The sequence below is a fragment of the Rhinatrema bivittatum genome, chromosome 7, assembly GCF_901001135.1.
Source record: "Rhinatrema bivittatum chromosome 7, aRhiBiv1.1, whole genome shotgun sequence".
Lineage (NCBI taxonomy): Eukaryota > Metazoa > Chordata > Amphibia > Gymnophiona > Rhinatrematidae > Rhinatrema > Rhinatrema bivittatum.
In genome coordinates, this window is record NC_042621.1 from 98,329,426 (window position 1) to 98,347,937 (window position 18,512).

At 44.6% G+C, this 18,512-nt stretch overlaps 1 protein-coding gene across 1 annotated transcript in view; it reads right to left on the reverse strand.

Annotated features, from left to right (window-relative positions):
* The window catches only part of KCTD19 (potassium channel tetramerization domain containing 19), a 487,519-nt gene that overhangs the window by 165,834 nt on the left and 303,173 nt on the right, over positions 1-18,512 (reverse strand). Inside the window, exon 9 of the mRNA XM_029608784.1 lies at positions 9,660-9,802. Within this exon, the coding sequence (XP_029464644.1) occupies positions 9,660-9,802 (143 nt within the window). The remainder of the gene's footprint in view (positions 1-9,659; positions 9,803-18,512) is intronic.

Consider the following 18,512-nt stretch of genomic DNA (forward strand, 5'->3'; position numbering starts at 1 on the left):
AATCCTCAGCAGAGGAGGCCCGTTCCTCATGGTGGTATAGGGCCCGATGCAGATAGGCAGCGAGGAGCTGTAGATGGACAGACTGGGAGAAGTTGTACTCACTCTCTGTAGCTGATAGGTAGTGTTCCAGCAGGTTGAAGAATTGGTAGCAGGCACCAGGACAGACACAGGCCCTCGAGGAGCGAGTACATGTATTTAGGATAGGCACCTGGAAATAAGCAAAGGGCCCCCGAGGAGCAGGTACTCAGGTTAGTAGAACCCTGGAGGATGAAGGTAGCTTCCAGCAGAGTAGAAGCCGCAGAGCAGCTTCAGACCAGAGTGAATCCAATCTGTTGCTAAGTCGGGGAGAGTCAGCAAATGGGCAACTTTTTGAATGTGGAAGCAGTGACGTCACTTGAGGGGGACGCCCCTGAGGTTTGCGCCAACACTGCTACAAGACGTGAAGCATGCGCGCGCGCGCCCTAGGAGGCCTCAGGTCAACATGGCGGAACGCTGCGCCAGAGCTGCTCCAGGGAAGCCGGAGGGTACAGCAAGGAGATGCTACGGACGTCATTCTCCCGAGGTGAGGTATGTCGGGCGAAGCCGTTTGAGACCGACAGATGCAACATCTTCATTGATGGAGGCAGTTTTAGACTGTACGTCAGATTCCCTAATCGCCGAAGAATGGCAAAGGGTCCCACATAGCGAGGTGCAAATCTTGCGGAAGGAAGCTTAAGTCGAAGGTACTTGGTGCTTAACCAGACTTTGTCTCCGGGCTGAAACTGTGGTGCTTTTTTATGATGAGCATCATAGGTTCTTTTTGCCCTTTGTCCTCCTTTGATGAGGAGCTCCTTCGTTTGTCTCCATAGTTGGCATAATTCTGCTGCAGTAGACTGGGCAGCAGGAGAGATCACTGTCAATGGAATTGGCAGAGGAGGTAATGGTTGTCTTCCGTAGACAAGCTGGAAGGGGGAAGACCCCGACACAGTAGCAGGATGCAAATTAATGGCAAATTCTGCCCAAGGCAGTAATTCAGCCCAGTCGTTCTTTCTAGAATTGACATAGGATTGCAGAAATTGTTTCAGCATTCTATTCATCCTCTCTGACTGTTAGACTGAGGATGGGAGGCAGAAGTTAAATCCAAGGTGATGTCAAATGTTTGACATAATGCTCTCCAAAACTTTGCAGTAAATTGTACTCCTCTGTCAGATAGGATATGCATAGGCACCCCATGAAGGCGGAAGATGTGTTTAATGAAGAGTTTTGCTAATTCGGTAGCAGGGGGCAATCCTGGTAGCGATACAAAATGTGCCATTTTGGAGAAGCGGTCAACCGTGACCCAAATGGTGTTATTTCCGTTGGATGATGGCAGGTCCACAACGAAATCAGTTGCTATATGCGTCCATGGTTCATCCGGCGATGGTAGAGGCTGTAATAGGCCCCAAGGATGCCCGGGTGGTGGTTTTTGCTTGGTACAAACTGCACAGGAACCCACATAAGTTTGTATGTCCTTTTTCATGGTTGCCTAATCTGGCACAATCACTATGGAGCACTAATAAGTCCCCTCAGTAACTACACAATCCAACACACTTAGGGACTTCCCAAAGAATTATCACTAATACACAATGTCAATGTCAGTTTAAATTGATCTTCAATATCACCTTTCAATTGTTTATATCCTTTATTATTACATGTCACATAAACATATGTATTATCACATTTAATACAACAATCATTAAATACATAATTTAAATTACATTGAACATATCATTTCTAATAACATGATATTCAACAATACATACATCAATATAATAATAATTACCCCTCAACATTCATGTAACTTATCACAGTATCTATTCTAATGATTTCAATATTAAATCACAATGTTGAATACACTCAGTCTGGATAAGACCTAGCTCATAATCATCATGTTATCCCAACCCTAACCCCCTAATATCACACAATCACACTCATTCATTCATCCACTTAAAACCATATACCCCATAAAAGTGACCTCTTATCCTTTATATTGTCATAAATTCATATTTATAACAGTTATTAAACAGCTGATACTCAATTCTTTACAAAGCACTATTTATTATACCGATCACCCCAATGTTTCTCAACCAATATTTTAACATCAGACACCCCGATCTTTCTCAACCGATGTTTAGATATCATATGCCCCGTTTCTCAACCGATGTTTTAACATCAGATGCCCCGATCTTTCTCAACTGATGTTTTGGTATCACACGCCACCAATAGTATCTTTGCAACATAGCTAGGGTATGACTCTGTCCCACATGGCCTGCCAGATGGGAATTGTGTGCCCACTTCAACAGCTTTTTCCTTAAATTTCTGGCGATCACAGTCTTCCCGGTGGGTACTGAGTGAGTGGCTGTGAGGACCACTCTTTCGGAATCAATGATATGACGGGGTTCATCCGGCACATCCTGAGGGGCGAAGGATCATGAAAGGGCATCAGACCGAGTGTTCTTCTCTCCTGGTCGATACTTCAGAAGGAAGTCAAATCTGTTGAAAACCAGAGACCATCTTGCTTGACGGTGATTGAGTCGTTGAGCATGTCGAAGGTACTCCAGATTCTTGTGATCGGTGTACACTACAATTTGGTGTTGTGTGCCTTCTAGCCAAGGACGCCATTCTTCAAAAGCCAGCTTGATTGCGAGTAACTCCTTGTCTCCTATCCCATAATTTCTCTCTGCAGGTGAGAATTGCCTTGAGAAGAAGGAGCAAGGATGGACCACATTGGATTCGCTGTACTGACTTAGAACCTCCCCCACACCAACGTCTGATGCATCGACCTCCACGATGAAAGGAAGGTGTGGGTCAGGGTGGCGGAGACACGGCTTCTTCTGAAAAGTCTCTTTGAGTGTCAGAAAGGCTGATATGGCTTCGGGAGACCAATTGGCAGGGTTGGCTCCCTTCTTGGTCATAGCTGTTAGAGGGACTGTCAATGACGAGTAGTTTTTAATAAAGGACCGGTAGTAATTGGTGAAGCCCAAGAAGCAACGCAGTGCCTTCAGGCCTGTAGGTTAAGGCCAGTCCTGGATACTTTCTAATTTCTTAGGGTCCATTTGAAAACCGTTCTTAGAAACAATGTATCCCAGGAAGGGTACAGACACTTTGTGGAATTCGCACTTTTCAAACTTTGCATATAAGTGGTACTCATGCAGGCGTCTTAGGACTTTCTTGACATTCTCCTGATGAGTTTGCAGATATTGAGAACAGATCAGTATATCATCGAGATATGCTACCACACATTGATAAAATAAGTCCCTTAATATGTCGTTCATCATATTTTGAAAGACTTCAGGTGCGTTACTTAAGCTGCAGGGCATGACGAGGTATTCAAAGTGTCTATCACGGGTGTTAAAAGCAGTCTTCCATTCGTCTCCTTCTCGAATACGCACCAAGTTGTAAGCTCCCTTAAGGTCTAATTTGGAGAATATTTTGGCTCCTTGGAGCCTATCGAACAGTTCCGAAATTAAGGGCAGGAGGTACCTGTCCTTGATGGTAATCTCATTCAGACCCCTGTAGTCGATGCAGGGGCGTAAGGTTCCATCTTTCTTCCCTATGAAAAGGAAGCCTGCACCGGCAGGAGATTTGGAGGGTCTGATGAATCCCTTTTGTAGATTTTCTTGTATGTAGGTAGACATCACTTTAGTTTCAGCTACTGACAGAGGATAAACTCTTCCTTTGGAAGATTCTGAATTAGGTTTCAGATTTATGGCGCAGTCAAACACTCTGTGCGGTGGAAGAACGTTAGCTGCTTGTTATGAAAAAACATCCTGGAAGGAGGCGTATTGTGGAGGTAAGCCAGGTAATGATGGAGTGGTGGGCATGCAAATGAGCAGTGAAACTTTCGCAAGACACCGACCATGACAGTCTGGTCCCCACCGGGACAGTTCCAAGGTAGCCCAATTAAATTGTGGCATATGGTCTTGAAGCCAAGCCAGCCCCAATACCATCGGATGCATGGCTTTTTCCAATACTAGAAATGAAATGGATTCTGAATGTAGAGCTCCAGTGCGCAGGCCAATGGCCTGGGTGGTCAATGAAACTTCTCCAGGAAGTGGTTCTCCATGGATAGAGGACAATAGCAGAGGCTTGGCTTTTGGTGTGGTAGGAATCCGTAGATGTTCAACTAAGTGCTTCAGAATAAAATTACCTCCTGCACCGGAGTCAATGAGAGCAAGAGTCTGAAATTCAAGACCTCCTCAGAGCAGCGATACTGGTAAGGATAATGGAAGAGTAGGAGAGGTGAGGCCCAGGAGTAATCCTACTGCAGATCCTAGGCATGTCAGTTTCCCGGACAGATGGGACAGGTTTGGACTGCGTGGCCCGATTGGCCACAATACATGCATAACCCCATGCGCTTGTGGAAATGTCTCTCCTTGGAAGTTAAGTAGCTACGGGCTAACTGCATAGGCTCTTCTTCCTCTAAGGGTGCAGACGGTTAGCCCCAACCGCAGACTTTCGTGGACTCTTTGCCTCCAGAGTTCGGTCACGGATACGGCGCTCAATTCTCCCAGCCAATTCCATCAGAGACTCAAGGGTATCAGGCAAATCACGAGCCACTAACTTGTCCTTTAAGCGAGAGTTGAGGTCCTCCATGAATATGGCACGTAAGCATCCAGGGTTCCAATGTAATTAGGATGCTAAAGTCTTAAATTCAATTGCAAAGTCTGTAAGCGGCTTGTTACCTTGCTGAAGATTGAGCAAAGCAGATCCAGCGACAGTCTGGTGAGCCGGGTCATCAAATACAGACTTAAAAAGTTTTAGGAATCCTGGTAAGTCGTTCAGGATAGGATCTTCACATTCCCATAATGGTGAAGCCCAGGCCAGGGCTCGTCCTTCTAGGAATGATAGGGTGTAGGTGGTCTTGGAAGCTTCAGTAGGAAAGAGGGTAGGCTGTAATGAAAAATGCATGCTGCATTGATTAACAAACCCTCTGCACATCTTGGCTTCACCCATAAAGCGGATAGCTGTGAATAAAGGTACAGTGGTGTTGAGGGTTACCACTGGGGACAGCAATTCCTTCACAGGAGGAGCTGAAGAATTCAGCTGAGCATGTAACTGATTGAAGGCAGTAGCTAGGCTCTCCAAAGACTTTTGTTGTTCCGTGATCCACTGGGCTAGGCCATGGATGGCCTGCAGGGCCACGAGCTGAGCCGAGTCCATGGAGTTAGCAATCTGTTGTGTTTGTGGCATTGTGGACCTTTGGTCGCTGTGGAGATGACTCCGCCCATGGAGATGACTCCTCCCATGGGGATGGGCCCCGTGGGGAACCACAGCGATAGGCTAAACTCAGATAGCAGACACGGAATGAATGGAAGGCTTTATTGTACTGCTGTACATAGATGGTATGAAGCAGGAAGGTAAGGCACTGAGGTCCATGAGATGCCAATACGTTCAATAGTCTCAGATGTAGAATCTTACCCAGATATTCAAGAGAGGTGGGGGCCCACGGTGCGGCCAATGCAGAGCCTGGTGGGTGGAGTTGGAGCACCGGCTCGTAGAGGTACTCACAGGAATGTAGGCGTCTTCCTGGTAGTGAAATGGTGGGACCGAAGGTCCGTGGTACAGGATACATAGACTGGTAGGCCCTCGAGGAGCGAGTACCCGATAGTTCGGAGATCCTGAAAATAAGAGAGAGAGACCCCCAAGGAGCGGTTGTCTCAGTTAGTAGAGGCCCTGAAGGGTGATGGAAGCGAGAGACCCCCAAGGAGCAGGTGTCTTCAGCTTCTAAAGTAGCAAGGCCCTTGGAGTGTAGAGCAGCGTCTAAGCGTGCAGCTTAGAGTGGTCAGAGTAGCTTAAACCAAAGTCCTTGCTAACTCAAAGGTGGTAGCGAAGCGGAGGCTTTAAATACCCGGAGGTATTGACGTCATGCGGTGGGGTCACCCCCAAGGTTCCCGCCATGACGTGTATTTGAGCGTAGGAGATGTGCGAGCGCGCACCCTAGGAGGCCATGGGAGTGAGCATGGTGGACTGGAACACCCATGCTAAGCTGGAGACGCCGAGGCCCTTGGCACTGGAGGTAGCCATCTTGCCCAAGGAGGAAAATGGAAGAAAAGAGGTAAGGCAGAGCGGTCGCAGCCGTATGTGACCGATGGACGCAATAATTTTACCTTTTGTGCCTACCTCTGGGCTTTGTAGCGTCTGGGGGAATGTACCGGAACTTTGGTACAACATGGGGTGGCTGCTCTGATATCCGGCCAGTTGGGAAACCAGGAGGTGTCCAACTGGAGGGCTGATGTAATCTGGATATCATGTAGCCTCCCACCGGAGCGTGAGCGGTAAAGTCTTACCCGCATTTCTGTGTGCTGTACAAGGAGACATCGAGACCTGTCGTCAGGCTTCGAGGTGGACTTGCACTTGAGGCAATATTTGCTGGATTTCGTGTTTAGCAGATCAGCGAATGCACCTGGAACTTTGGTTCTGAAGCAGGAACCAGAAGCCAGAGCATTAATCAGTACAGAGCCTCGTTGCCGAAGAAGGGAGGATGCCCTGATGCAATCCCAAAGAAATGATAGAGAGGTTCTCTTGGTATTGTGGCTGACATAGCTGCCATAGTGATATGTGACACTAATATGGTTCTTGGAAGGTACATGACCTAGAACTTTTCAAACCATGTGGCTCGAATTAGAGAACACATCCAATGGGAATGCCGCAGAAGCGGGTTCTTACTATCTGACGTGGATCACCGAAGGATGAGCCGGTGAAGATTGCTGGCTCCATGGATTTCAGGAGTCATTGAGGGAGTAGACGCCCATCTCAACTCTGATGCCTGGTATAGTGGCGCAGGTATAGAGGAGACAGGCTGAGCGTGACTGGCGCAACCACGGTAGTATTTTGTGGAGGGCCACAATCCTCCACCGATGTCAGTGGGGCACGCCTCGGGAACAGGGGGAGCCGATTAACAGCTCGCAGCGGCTCGATGTCTCATGATGCCAGTGCAGAATTCTTCGGAACTCGTTCCGGTGTTTCTGGAGCACCAAGGACTGCCAATACTGTGCGGAACAGTGTCGATGGCAGTGGTGATGTTGCTCGGCCCGAGCATTGTCCAGCATCGAGAAGGATAGCACCAATGTGCTAGATAGCGTCAGTGGCGGACGGTCACCGTGTCGGTGACGATGCATACACGGTGCTCAGCCCGGTCTTTCCCCAACGCCGAGATGGATGCCCTCGCTGTCTTGGATGGCAACTGATGACAGACTGGCAGCATGCCTGCACTGCTCCTGGCACTATGTAGTTTCGTAGGCTAATACGGGGCTTTAATAAGAACCCAAAGCATGGAGCATTGTGTTTAGGTGAGGGCATTAAGTAGAGATGTGAATCGGAACCAGAATCGGTTCCGATTTCAGTTCCGATTCACATCTCTATAGATGTGAATCGGAACCAATATGACAGGGCAAAGGTAGCGCCGGCGCCATTTCTACAATGCACCGGAGGCCCGAGAGTAAAAGATCACACCGGGACCCCCCCTCTGGACCCCAGGTAATTTAAGGCATTTTGGGGGGGTTCGGGAGGGTGGGGGATTTATTTTAAAGGGTCGGGGTGGGTTTTAGGGTTGTTTTAGTGTGCCGGTTTTCCCGCCCTCCCCCTTCCCCCGATTTACGATTTTTGACGTTAAATCGGGGGAATTCCTATTAAATATCGCCTCTAACGATTTTTGACGATTTAAAATATATCGGACGATATTTTAAATCGTCAAAAAACGATTCACATCCCTATTGTGATATCCTCCATTTTATTTTCCATTCCCTTCCTAATAATGCCTAACATTCTGTTTGCTTTTTTGATCGCCACAGCACACTGGGCCAATGATTTCAATGTATTATTTACTATGATGCAATTGCTGATGTTCTTCTATATTACCTATTCCCTCACTTTTACCCTTTCCAGCCCTTTTTGCAGTCCCTCAGCTGATCCTCTCATATCCCAAGTCCTTCTTACAACTTTCAATTGATCCTCTGTCATACCTCCCCTCTCACTCCTGTCAACTTCCAACCTCACTGCCAACCTTCCAACTCTTCTCTCACATCCTCTAGCTGATGTCTTCTCAACCCCCAGCTTCTCTCTTCTATTCCCCACTTGATCTTTTATTATTTCCCCTCTCTCACCCTCCACAACCAATCCCTCTCTATCTGATCCAACCCTCCTTCATTTGATCCCTCCCTTCAAATATTCCTCCTCCAAACATCCCCCCTGACCCCAGGATCAGCCGCAACATTTTTTTTTGGGCCTCGGGCCAAAGGTGGATGAAAACTGGAGGAAAAAGGGGGCACGCTGATCACAGGGGCAACATTTTTCTCTAGGGTAAGTTCTGTGGTGGATGAGGAAAGAGGAGAGGTGGAAAACTTCACAGGCCCATACACACTCAGCCTTCCCTTCTCCTCCTCTCATGGCTGATCCAAAGCACAACAGTGATTTACAAGTGGTAGCAGCATTAGCAATGAAAGTCAGAATGGGGGCTTGTTAGCTCACATGCCCTACAGTTGCTCCAATCTCTACACACACAGAACTTCCTGTTACCAAATTTATGCAAGGGCCATTGCAGGGCCTTCACGTGTATGCTGGCTCACAGACTCCATGCTGATTTCCATTACCATCAGTAAAGATTTCATGTGATTTGGAGTGATGAAAAGTATAAAATGATGAGATTTGAATAATGTACTCTCGACCTAGCTTGATGCACTCTCTACCTAGCTGCTATCAAGCTAGGTCAAAAGTACAATCTATAAATCTCATCTTTCTGTAACTGTCATCATTCCAAATCACATAAAATATTCACTGATGTCTACTGTGCTGTTCATACCTCTGACTGTGCATGTAAAACTGCCCCCCAAAACCTAGCCCACCACTAAAACCTCACCTCGAGTTACTAGTTGCCCCTCTTATAGTGGTATAAATAGTTTTCTTATATAACAGCCTTATAAAGAGAGTCTCTGTCTGTCTCTCTCTCACAACCTACATAATTGCAGTCCCTAAATTTAGGACTGTTATTTAGTTGCCTAGTTCTGAAAATAAGTGCTAAGCTCCTAACTTTATTACTCAGCCCCACAACCACCCAGTTTTTAGGATCCTAATAAAACTAGAACCCTAAATTCCCTAAATTTAGAGACTCAGCCATAGTACATTTTCAAAGGAGCTAGTTTAGGAGCCTAACTTCTAAATTAGAAGCTTAAACTCTCTGAAAATTGGTTCTGAAAAATTTATTTTTTCCTTCCATAAAATAAAATGGGTGATTTGGGGGGAAAATGAAGACTTCCAGATTTAGTGACACCCTAAACTAGAATAAAGTAATTTGGGTTACTTGTGGAAGCAAGTAATACCTGCATATAGAAGGAGGAAGGGGGCAAGCTCTAATTATGATTTGGAATGGAGATGGAGTGGAGCCTGACAAATGGCAAGTATGGGTGGGGTCCATTTCCTGTTTGCTATGAATTCTTTTTTCAGTCCCTTCTGAATAGATTGGTAAATTCTAAAAACATACCAAACAGCAGCTGAATATTTATTTTTACAACAATTAATATTCAACAAAACATTAATCAGCTGCTATTCAGCAAGTGGAGATCCAAAGTACGTGGGGTGAATTGACACCTTGGTTTTTTTTAACATTCCTATTTTATTTTCTTATTTTCTTACTTCTTACTTACTTAAATTCAGATGGTAAAACCAGTTTTCCAAGTCTAAGAAAGTTAAGAATATGTCTAAATATTTGTCCATCTCCCTGAATAAGTAGACTTTGCCCGCATGTAATCCAATGGGCTTTCTTGTAATTGAACAGTAGCTCTGGATGCTGGAAAAGAAATAAAAGAACTGTCTTATGTAAGACACAATCAAACCAAACAAAGATTTAAATAAGTGAAATTTTTCTTTAAAATCGGGGGTCAGTGCATGCAAGGGGGTGTACTTTGCGTGTGCTGAGCCCACGCCGAGCCACGCTGTCTTCCCCCGTTCCCTTCCCCCCACCTCATCTTTCTTTCCCTTCCTCTACCTCCCCCGCCCTTTCCCCCCTACCTTTTCCTTGTTTTTTCTGTTATTTTAAAACTTACTTCAGCCTTGGGGCTGAAGTAAGTTGTGCGCGCCGGCCGACTGCCGGTGTGCGATCCCTGGCACAGCGGCAAATGGCTGCTGTGCTGGGAGCCTCTGGCCACGCCCCCGCCCCTGGACCACCCACCCAGTTCCCTCCCCACCCCACATTCCGGGGCTTTATGCACGTCGCCGGGCCTTTTGAAAATAGGCCCGGCGCACGTAACCTTTTAAAAACCTGGCCCTATCTGTAATATCTAATTCACAAAATTCGATATTTTTTAGTATCGTTTCATTTACTGAAAGAGCTAGATGTTCATAAACAGCATCCCAAAATATTAAGATTTTTGAACAAGACAAGGGATATAAGATCCCTCCATAAATTCATATATAACATGCAAACTTGAATTAGAGATGCTTGCCTTATAATTATACCCTTTGGGAGTATATAAAAAGCCTGTGCAAATATTTAAGATCTGATATTTAACTGATATCCTTGCTATATGATTTTTAATACCCAACTGTCTGTTGTTACCCATGACCATACTGCTTTGAAATACTGAAGCCTTCCCCCCACTGAGAGGTTGTATAAATCTAAGGACTTTTTATTTCAGGGTTTTATTTTATTTTTTTTCCTGGGAATTTATCCTTGTTTATTGCAAGTACAAAAACTGGAGAAATTCAGTGGAAAAAAAATTCTGGATAGGTAAGAGTTTATTTTGGTGGACAGAAGCCAGGACAATAAAAAAAAAAAATACATTCAGCAGATTAGGATCCTATAGCTTGCATTCCCAAACTTTTTAAACAGAGGGCAATATAGCTTTCAAAATCATTGAAAAGTTTATATGAAAATTTTAATGGCCTCTTCTCCTAGCATCTCCCCTTTTCTCTCCCCTTCTCCCAACTTCCTCTTAATCCTTCCCCACTTCCAGTATCGTTCTACCTTTCCCCTTCTGTGGAGCAGCTCTTCTCTATCCAATATTTCTCCTCTCTCCTTCCTTCTCAGCCAGTGTCTTACTTCTTCCTTCCCTCTCCCCCCAGCATCTCTCTTTTTTCATTACTCCTCTTAGTGACTCCTTCTTTCTTCTCCCCTTCTCCCAGAAGGACACAGTTCCCTGTGCTTCTCCTCTCAGTAGTGACTCCAGTGTCAACTTTGGACTTCCTTCCCACTAACAACTCTGGGACTCCCTTCAGCCCAGCTCCAATGGTTACTCTGTCCTTCCTTCCCAGCATCTGCAGCTGCAGCTCTGACTCTCCTCCGGTGCAATGCCAGTGGTGACTCCAGCATTGGCAGTGGATCTGGTCTCCCTCCTCCTCAGCAACTTCCTTTTTCCTCCTACAGTTGTGGCTGCAGCATCATGTATGCATGTACATGTGGTTTGCACACTTTTTTCTACATATTCCATCCAGACCCATTTCCTGGGCATGCCCCGCGGTTGGTCTTCTGGGGGGGGGGGGGGGGGGGAGGAGTTGCTGGAAAGTATTGTGAGCTTGCAGCTGTTTTTAAAATTAGGGTGAATCAGATTAAACTGATTTTCACCTTGGCAAAGAACAGGAAATTGGTGAAAATAGATTTAAACAGGAAATGAAAGACCCTATGTAAGTCTAATAGGGAAGATTCATGAAGACTATAGTCAAAAATTAGCATTAGCCTTGGTGAGATTCTGTTGCAGGGGTGAGCATCTGTTCTAATATAAGGCTTGCTTTGATCCTGCTGCTGTTGAAGACACGAGTGCTGCTAAGTGTACTATTGGTATCTTCTTCTTGAAAAGAAATATTGCTTTTTATAGGGTTGATGTAACCCTTTCTGGATAAAGAGGGCTGTCCAGTCATAGCTGCTGAAAGGGTAAGGAGGGTTGTACAATGATCTTTAATAAATCTACTGTCTCCTTTACTTTTTCTCCAAAGAGAGTATCACCCATATATGGAGTATCTGCAAGCTTTTTATGCAAATATTCATGAAATCCAAGTCAAACCTCTGGCCCCAATAGCTACTACAGAAGTTATGGAGAAATTATAATAGTTATGATAATGTAAACCCCCACCTATGGGAGGGCCACATGCATAATTCCATCTTTAGCTGTGCAATTTAGAATGGGCATGTGTAAGGGAGTATACAAGAGACTCCCTCAATTCAGTTTAATGTGTACAGCCCACAGGCATCTGCCCCGGTCCCCCTTAAAGCACAGACATGCAAAGGATTCTGGGTCTCAGTGGGTCCCTTCATAATAATATAAAGGATCAGGACCTAGGAGGCTTGCCAAGGCCCCGGGAAGCTGATAGGTTCTCATGGTACGCCCATAAGGAGTATGTTTAACTGATAGTAGCTCCTGAAGCAAGATGAACTACTGTTTTTGGCTTCTGTTTCTTTGAAGCACTGCAAATAAATATTCACACCAGAATAGATCAGTCATTGAGTTCTCATTGAGTTCCTTGACTGTTCCTGATGCTGCTGCTGGCTTGAATAAGCTACAGCAGGTGTAACACAACCACACAACTAAAGGTTCTTCCAACAATGGAGAGGATAGGTTAGAACAGAAATAAAATAAAATACAATAACACAGATTATTACAATTCAATTATCGACCTGTTGCTACCTTAACTTCCATTGCAAAAATACTGGAATCAGTCGTACTGCATCAAGTCTCTGAATACATTGAAGAAAACAACATTTTCCACAATAATCAACATGGTTTCAGAAAAGGTCATAGCACGGAGTCACTATTAATTTCATCTTTTGACACGATCCTGAGGGGTTTCGACGCAAACACAAATTACATATTAGTACTACTTGATATATCAGCAGCGTTCGATACTCTCAATCACAATATTCTGTTAGACAACTTATCTCAAATTGGTATTACTGGTTCAGCATTACATTGGTTTTCATCATTCATCTCAAACCGTCCACAAAGAATTTCCATGGGTAAATACAAATCAGACTGGTACACAACCAAAACAGGTGTACCCCAGGGATCATCGCTCTCCGCTTTATTGTTTAACATTTACCTTCTACCACTGTGCCGCCTCCTAACAGGACTGAATTTATACTTCAAAATTTACGCAGACGATATCCAATTCATAATTCCATTCACTGAATCCTGGTCAAAAACATTCTCCTTGTTACAATTTTATCTATCCACAATAAAAACTTGGTTATCTCACAACAGACTAAAACTAAATACCAATAAAACAGAACTGATTTATTTATCAACAATACCTGACTCACCATATCAACCACCCCAGTCTTTTACATTTGAAAAACAAAAATCCTGATCAAACCACACGCAAAAAACTTAGGAGTAATCATAGATTCCAGGTTATCTCTATCCAAAAATATATCTGACATAGTGAAAAAATCATTTTTCAAAATATATATGCTGAAAAAAATAAAACCATTACTGCTACCAAATGATTTTCGCCTTGTAACTCAATCCTTGATACTGACTACATTAGACTACTGCAATGCATTATATCTCGGTCTACCGCAATCATCAATACAACCATTTTAACTAGTGCAAAATGCAACTGCAAGAATGCTATGTAACGCCTCACGCAGAGACCATATCACACCGCTATTATATCACTTGCACTGGCTTCCAATGACATTCCGGATCTCTTACAAAATTTTGACCACAATCCACAACCTGTTATATAACCCCAATTCAATCTGGCTCTGTTCACTATTGAGACTATATAAACCAAACAGACAACTTAGATCAATAAACAAATGCATGTTGGAAATACCCACAGTAAAAGTTGCAAGCCTAGCTCTAACCAGAAAACGAGCATTTTCAATTGCAGGCCCTACAATGTGGAACTCTATCCCGGAGTATATTCAACTAACAGAAAATCGTAATGATTTCAAAAAAGCTCTGAAAACTTACTTATTCACCTGTGCCTATAACATAACAAAATGAACATAACAACTCTGTTTTCAAACCCTTAAGCATTACGGAATATACAGTTGTAAATGAATGTAAACTTTGTAATTTTATAGTATTTTACTGTATGTCAAATATTATGTGTGTTTTATGATGTAAACCGCTAAGATGGATAGATACCTACCCCTAGTGCGGTATATAAAAACTTTTAAATAAATAAATAAATAAATATAAGATAAATCAGTAAGGGGAGGCATGTCTATGGCAGTGGCATGAGTGCACGCTCTTCACTCGAGCTCCCTAGGGCCTGGCCGGGTTCCCCCACTTAAACTTAACCACGATTCATAACTCACTGCAGCAGTGTGCTGACTGGTATGAGCACCTATTTTCTTTCTCCCTTCTTCCTGTCTGGCCGGGATGACAAGCCGCGCGAAGAGAGATGGGCCCAAGTGACTTGGCAGTGGCGAAGACAAAATGGCGACGGAAGGCACTAGTGCAAAGGACCTTTCCAAAACTGCAATCAAAGAATTGACCCGCACTGTCCTTGCTGCCCTTTCAGATCAGCTGCAGCAGATTCAGTCCTCTGTGGATGAGATCCGTGTCAAAATGGAGACCTTTGCCTCGGCCCTGACAGCAGCACAGGCAACGTTAGATGACCACGAGGCTGACAGGCCTGGACTCCCACATGGGCGAGGTGGGAAAACGCTGTCAGCTCATTGAAGACAAGCTAGACAACCTAGAAAATTGGAGCAGACGGAATAATTTGCGCATCGTTGGGGTTCCTGAGGAGATCTCTGGTGAGGAACTGACGCGCTTTTGTGAGCAGACCATCCCAGAGCTTTTGCAGCTCGATCTCCACTTTCGCCTTATCCTAACTGAAAGGGTGCATCATCTCAGGCCTGGGAGCCCGAACTTGAAAAGATCCCGGCAGGTGATTGTAAGATTTCTTAACTATACTGATAAAATAAAGATCCTGCAGGCATATTGAACCAAAAAGGATCTGATAGTTCGAGAAGTGAAGCTGTTGATTTTCCCCAATTTCTGCAGGTAGCGAGGTGCGAATTTTCACCGTATTGCCTTCGGCTACACCGAAATGGAGTTAAGTTTTCTCTTCAATTCCCAACTCGTTTAAAAGTATTCCACCAAGGCTCATCTAAATTGCTAGCCTCAGTCCAGGAAGCTAAGGAGTACTTTGATCAGCTCCCGGCTTAAAATGCTTCACTGATGCTCTAGCGCTGGACACTCGGCTCTTCAATCTTATGCATGCCAAGGGTGTTATCATAGTCATGCACCATCTCCCACATTGCCACTTGACTGCATAACACTGGGAAGTCTCTTTTTGTTTTGATGATCTCTCTGCCTCATTGCTATCCCTGTCCTGAATACTCGGATCCTGAATTCTTGCAAGGCTAATGGTATTGTCACATCCAAGTGCCGTCTTCAATGCAGTTGTCAGGCTGCATGACGCTGGAACCTGTTGCCTTGGTTCCCATGCCATCTCTGATCTCCTTATGTCCTTGCTCTGATTACTCGGATCATGTCTCTTGGCAAGGCCAGGGACACTATTATATCCATGCACTGTTCTTAATATAGCCAACGGGCCGCATGACCTTGGATCCATTTGTCTTTGTTATGCTGTCCTCCTCCCTTTTTTTTTTATTTTTCCTTTACCAGTGCATTGCTGGGTTGTGGTGGCGGGGGACCTTGTCGGGCCTGGGAGACCTCTGCCAGGCGTAGGTTTCCCCTCCCAGTAAAGGAGGAAGTAACCACTCCTTCATTGGCATAGTAGGGGAGTGCCCCCGCCTGGGTTGGGGTTAGAGAGTTTGAGAGTTTTTCATGTTGGGGTTTCATTGGTATATTAAGTGTTTGTGTGGGTGTGGGTGTGAGTGTGAGTGGGTAAGTACAAATGGAGGCTTAGTCAGATACAGCATCACTGTTTTTTTAGGTGCCTTCACTGTAAGAAAGGGGGAGCAGATCTATGATGGGGGGTCCCTCCTTCCAGGTTTTATCACTTATTGTCTTGGTTGTACCTCATTGCTGATTTTTATGTCTAATCTTATATTTGTTTCCATTAATATTGCTGGATTTCACTCACTGATAAAAAGGAAAAAGCTCCTCATTGATCTTCGCATGCGAGGAACTCATGTGGCGTTTCTTCAGGAGACACACCTCAACGATATTGAACCCAAGAAATTGCAGTTTGAGTGGATCAGATATTGGTTTTTCTCCTTCTCATCACGACAAAGAGGTATTGCCAGAGTTTTTTTTTGTATAAATTATTGGGTGAATCTTACCCTTATACCACTGCGGGATATGTTCCATGAGGCACGGGCCCAGGGCAAATTTGAGGAAGGCCAAAATCTTGCTACAATTGTACTTTTCCCAAAGCCTGGAAAAGACACTACTTCTTTTTCATCCTATAGACCCATCTCTCTTCTGAATCAAGATATTAAACTCATAGCATCTATTTTAGCACAACATGTTAATTCCATCATTCAGGAAATTGTAGTTCCGGACCAAACTGGGTTCATTAAGGGAAGGCTCTCCAATTCTAATCTTTTAAAATCCCTGTTGGCAGCTCTTTTCCCTAACACCGCAGATAGTAATAACCTTCTGGTTAGTCTAGACCCTGAGAAGGCTTTTGTGTGGAATGGCCCTAATTATGTTGGGTCTTAGAGGGCTTTAATTTCGGGGTTTCATTTTTATCTTGGGTTAAACAGCTGTATAATCAGCCACAAGCACAGTTTGTTACGGCTTTGAGCTGTAGCTTGGTGTGGTGAACACCACCTTCAGGAGTGACACAGGACAGGAGGACGGGAACAATTGCAGGTGACCTGGTGAGGCTGCGTAGTGTCTCTGGAGCTGGGTGCAAGCTGAGAGAAGTCTCTGGAGCTGGGTGCAGGCTGAGAGGAGTCTCTGGAGCTGGGAGCAGGTGAAAGGAGTCTCTGGAGCTGGGAGCAGGTGAGAGGAGTCTCTGGAGCTGGATGCGAGGTAGTAAGGGTGAACTTCAGGAAACACTGGAACAGAATGTGGTTATGCGTGGATATGAATGCAGGTAAGCATGAATTGTTACACTGGAACTGAGTGCAGGTATGGGTGAAATCAGAATACAGGAACAGCGTGCAGGTAAGCATGATACTGGATGCAGATATCCGTGAACTGGAGGAGAGGAGCCAGAGCAAGGAAGACAGACAATGACAGGACTGGACAAACCAGGACAAGGACTACACTGAACATGAAACACAGAATGCCTGAAGGCAGCAAGGCAACGAAGTCCAAGGGGAAGCAGGGGCAAGCAGAAGAGTAATAGCACAGCTACAAGGGAGAGAGGGGACAAGAAGGCAAGCAAGAACTAGAATGCCTGTAGACCACAGAGTAAGATCAGCAAAGAACCAGGAGGCCCGTAGGCCACAAAGCAAGGCAAGGCAGGAAACCAGGATGCCCAAAGGCGCGCAAGGCAAAGCAAAGGATCAGATGGCTAAAGCAGGGAGCCCAAAGGAACTTGATGCCGAAGCACTGAAGCATAGGCTAGGCTGGTAAACATTAACTTTAAACTAAATTTCCTTTCACACAATTTCTCCTTTTGTTGACCCAATCTTCAAACGTTCTCTTTTTCTAATAGAGCTATATCACTGGATTAAAATGAAACCCATATTTGCCAGGGTTAAGGACTTTCCTTTGTCAAACAATTTCTTTTGCTCTCAGACTGCCCCCCCCCCAAAAAAAAACAAACAAACCAACAACAACAAAAAACCTTGCTAGCTGCAGCTACACAGGCATACTTCAGGTCCTCTCCAAGTCTCTCTGTAATCTCACTCCAAATTGTTCCTTTCCTATGTGCAGAAGCAATAAAACATAAGCAATGCTTAGCTCAACTGCTTGTTTACTTTTCTCCCTTGTCCAAGTGCTCTTTTTGTTTGCATTTCTTTCCTAAGAAGGCTCAACAGGTCAGCATGCAATTAAAATAAACACAGGATCTGTGTTAGCTAATGAAGCTCTGCTTCTCTTTCTTCCAGAACCATTCACAGGCCCATGCAAATACATTTTTTTAAACTATTACATAAAGAATCAACTCCAAGGGCAAGTGATGGGTTCTATGAGGACTTACATCCTTGGAAAACATCTGTTGCAGGTATATAAGTTGTTTTCCCTGAGGACAAGCAGGATGTGAAGTCCTCATGGGTGGGGAATCCATAGCTACAGACTGCCCTGAACAAAAACAGGGAAAATAAATCTGAAAACTATTTCCAATGGACACAACTATTTTTGTTATGGCAACCATCCAATTTCTTCCCTTTGTCCCTTTTTTATTTATGGGGCAGCCTGGAAAATAATGATAAATGGGCCCTCATGGGGATGGAATTAGATTCTAAACCTGAAATAGACTCTGCAGGACAGATTGACCAAATGTACTGTCACATTGGCAGACCCTATTCAAACAATAATGAAATGTGAAAGTGTGGACAGAAGTGCACATTGCAGCCTTGCAAATCTCTTCCAAGAAGCTGATCTCAGATGGTCTAAAGATATAATTTTAACACTGAGCTTTGACATGCCTTTCCAGATTCAGGCCCACCTGGGCATGATAGAAAG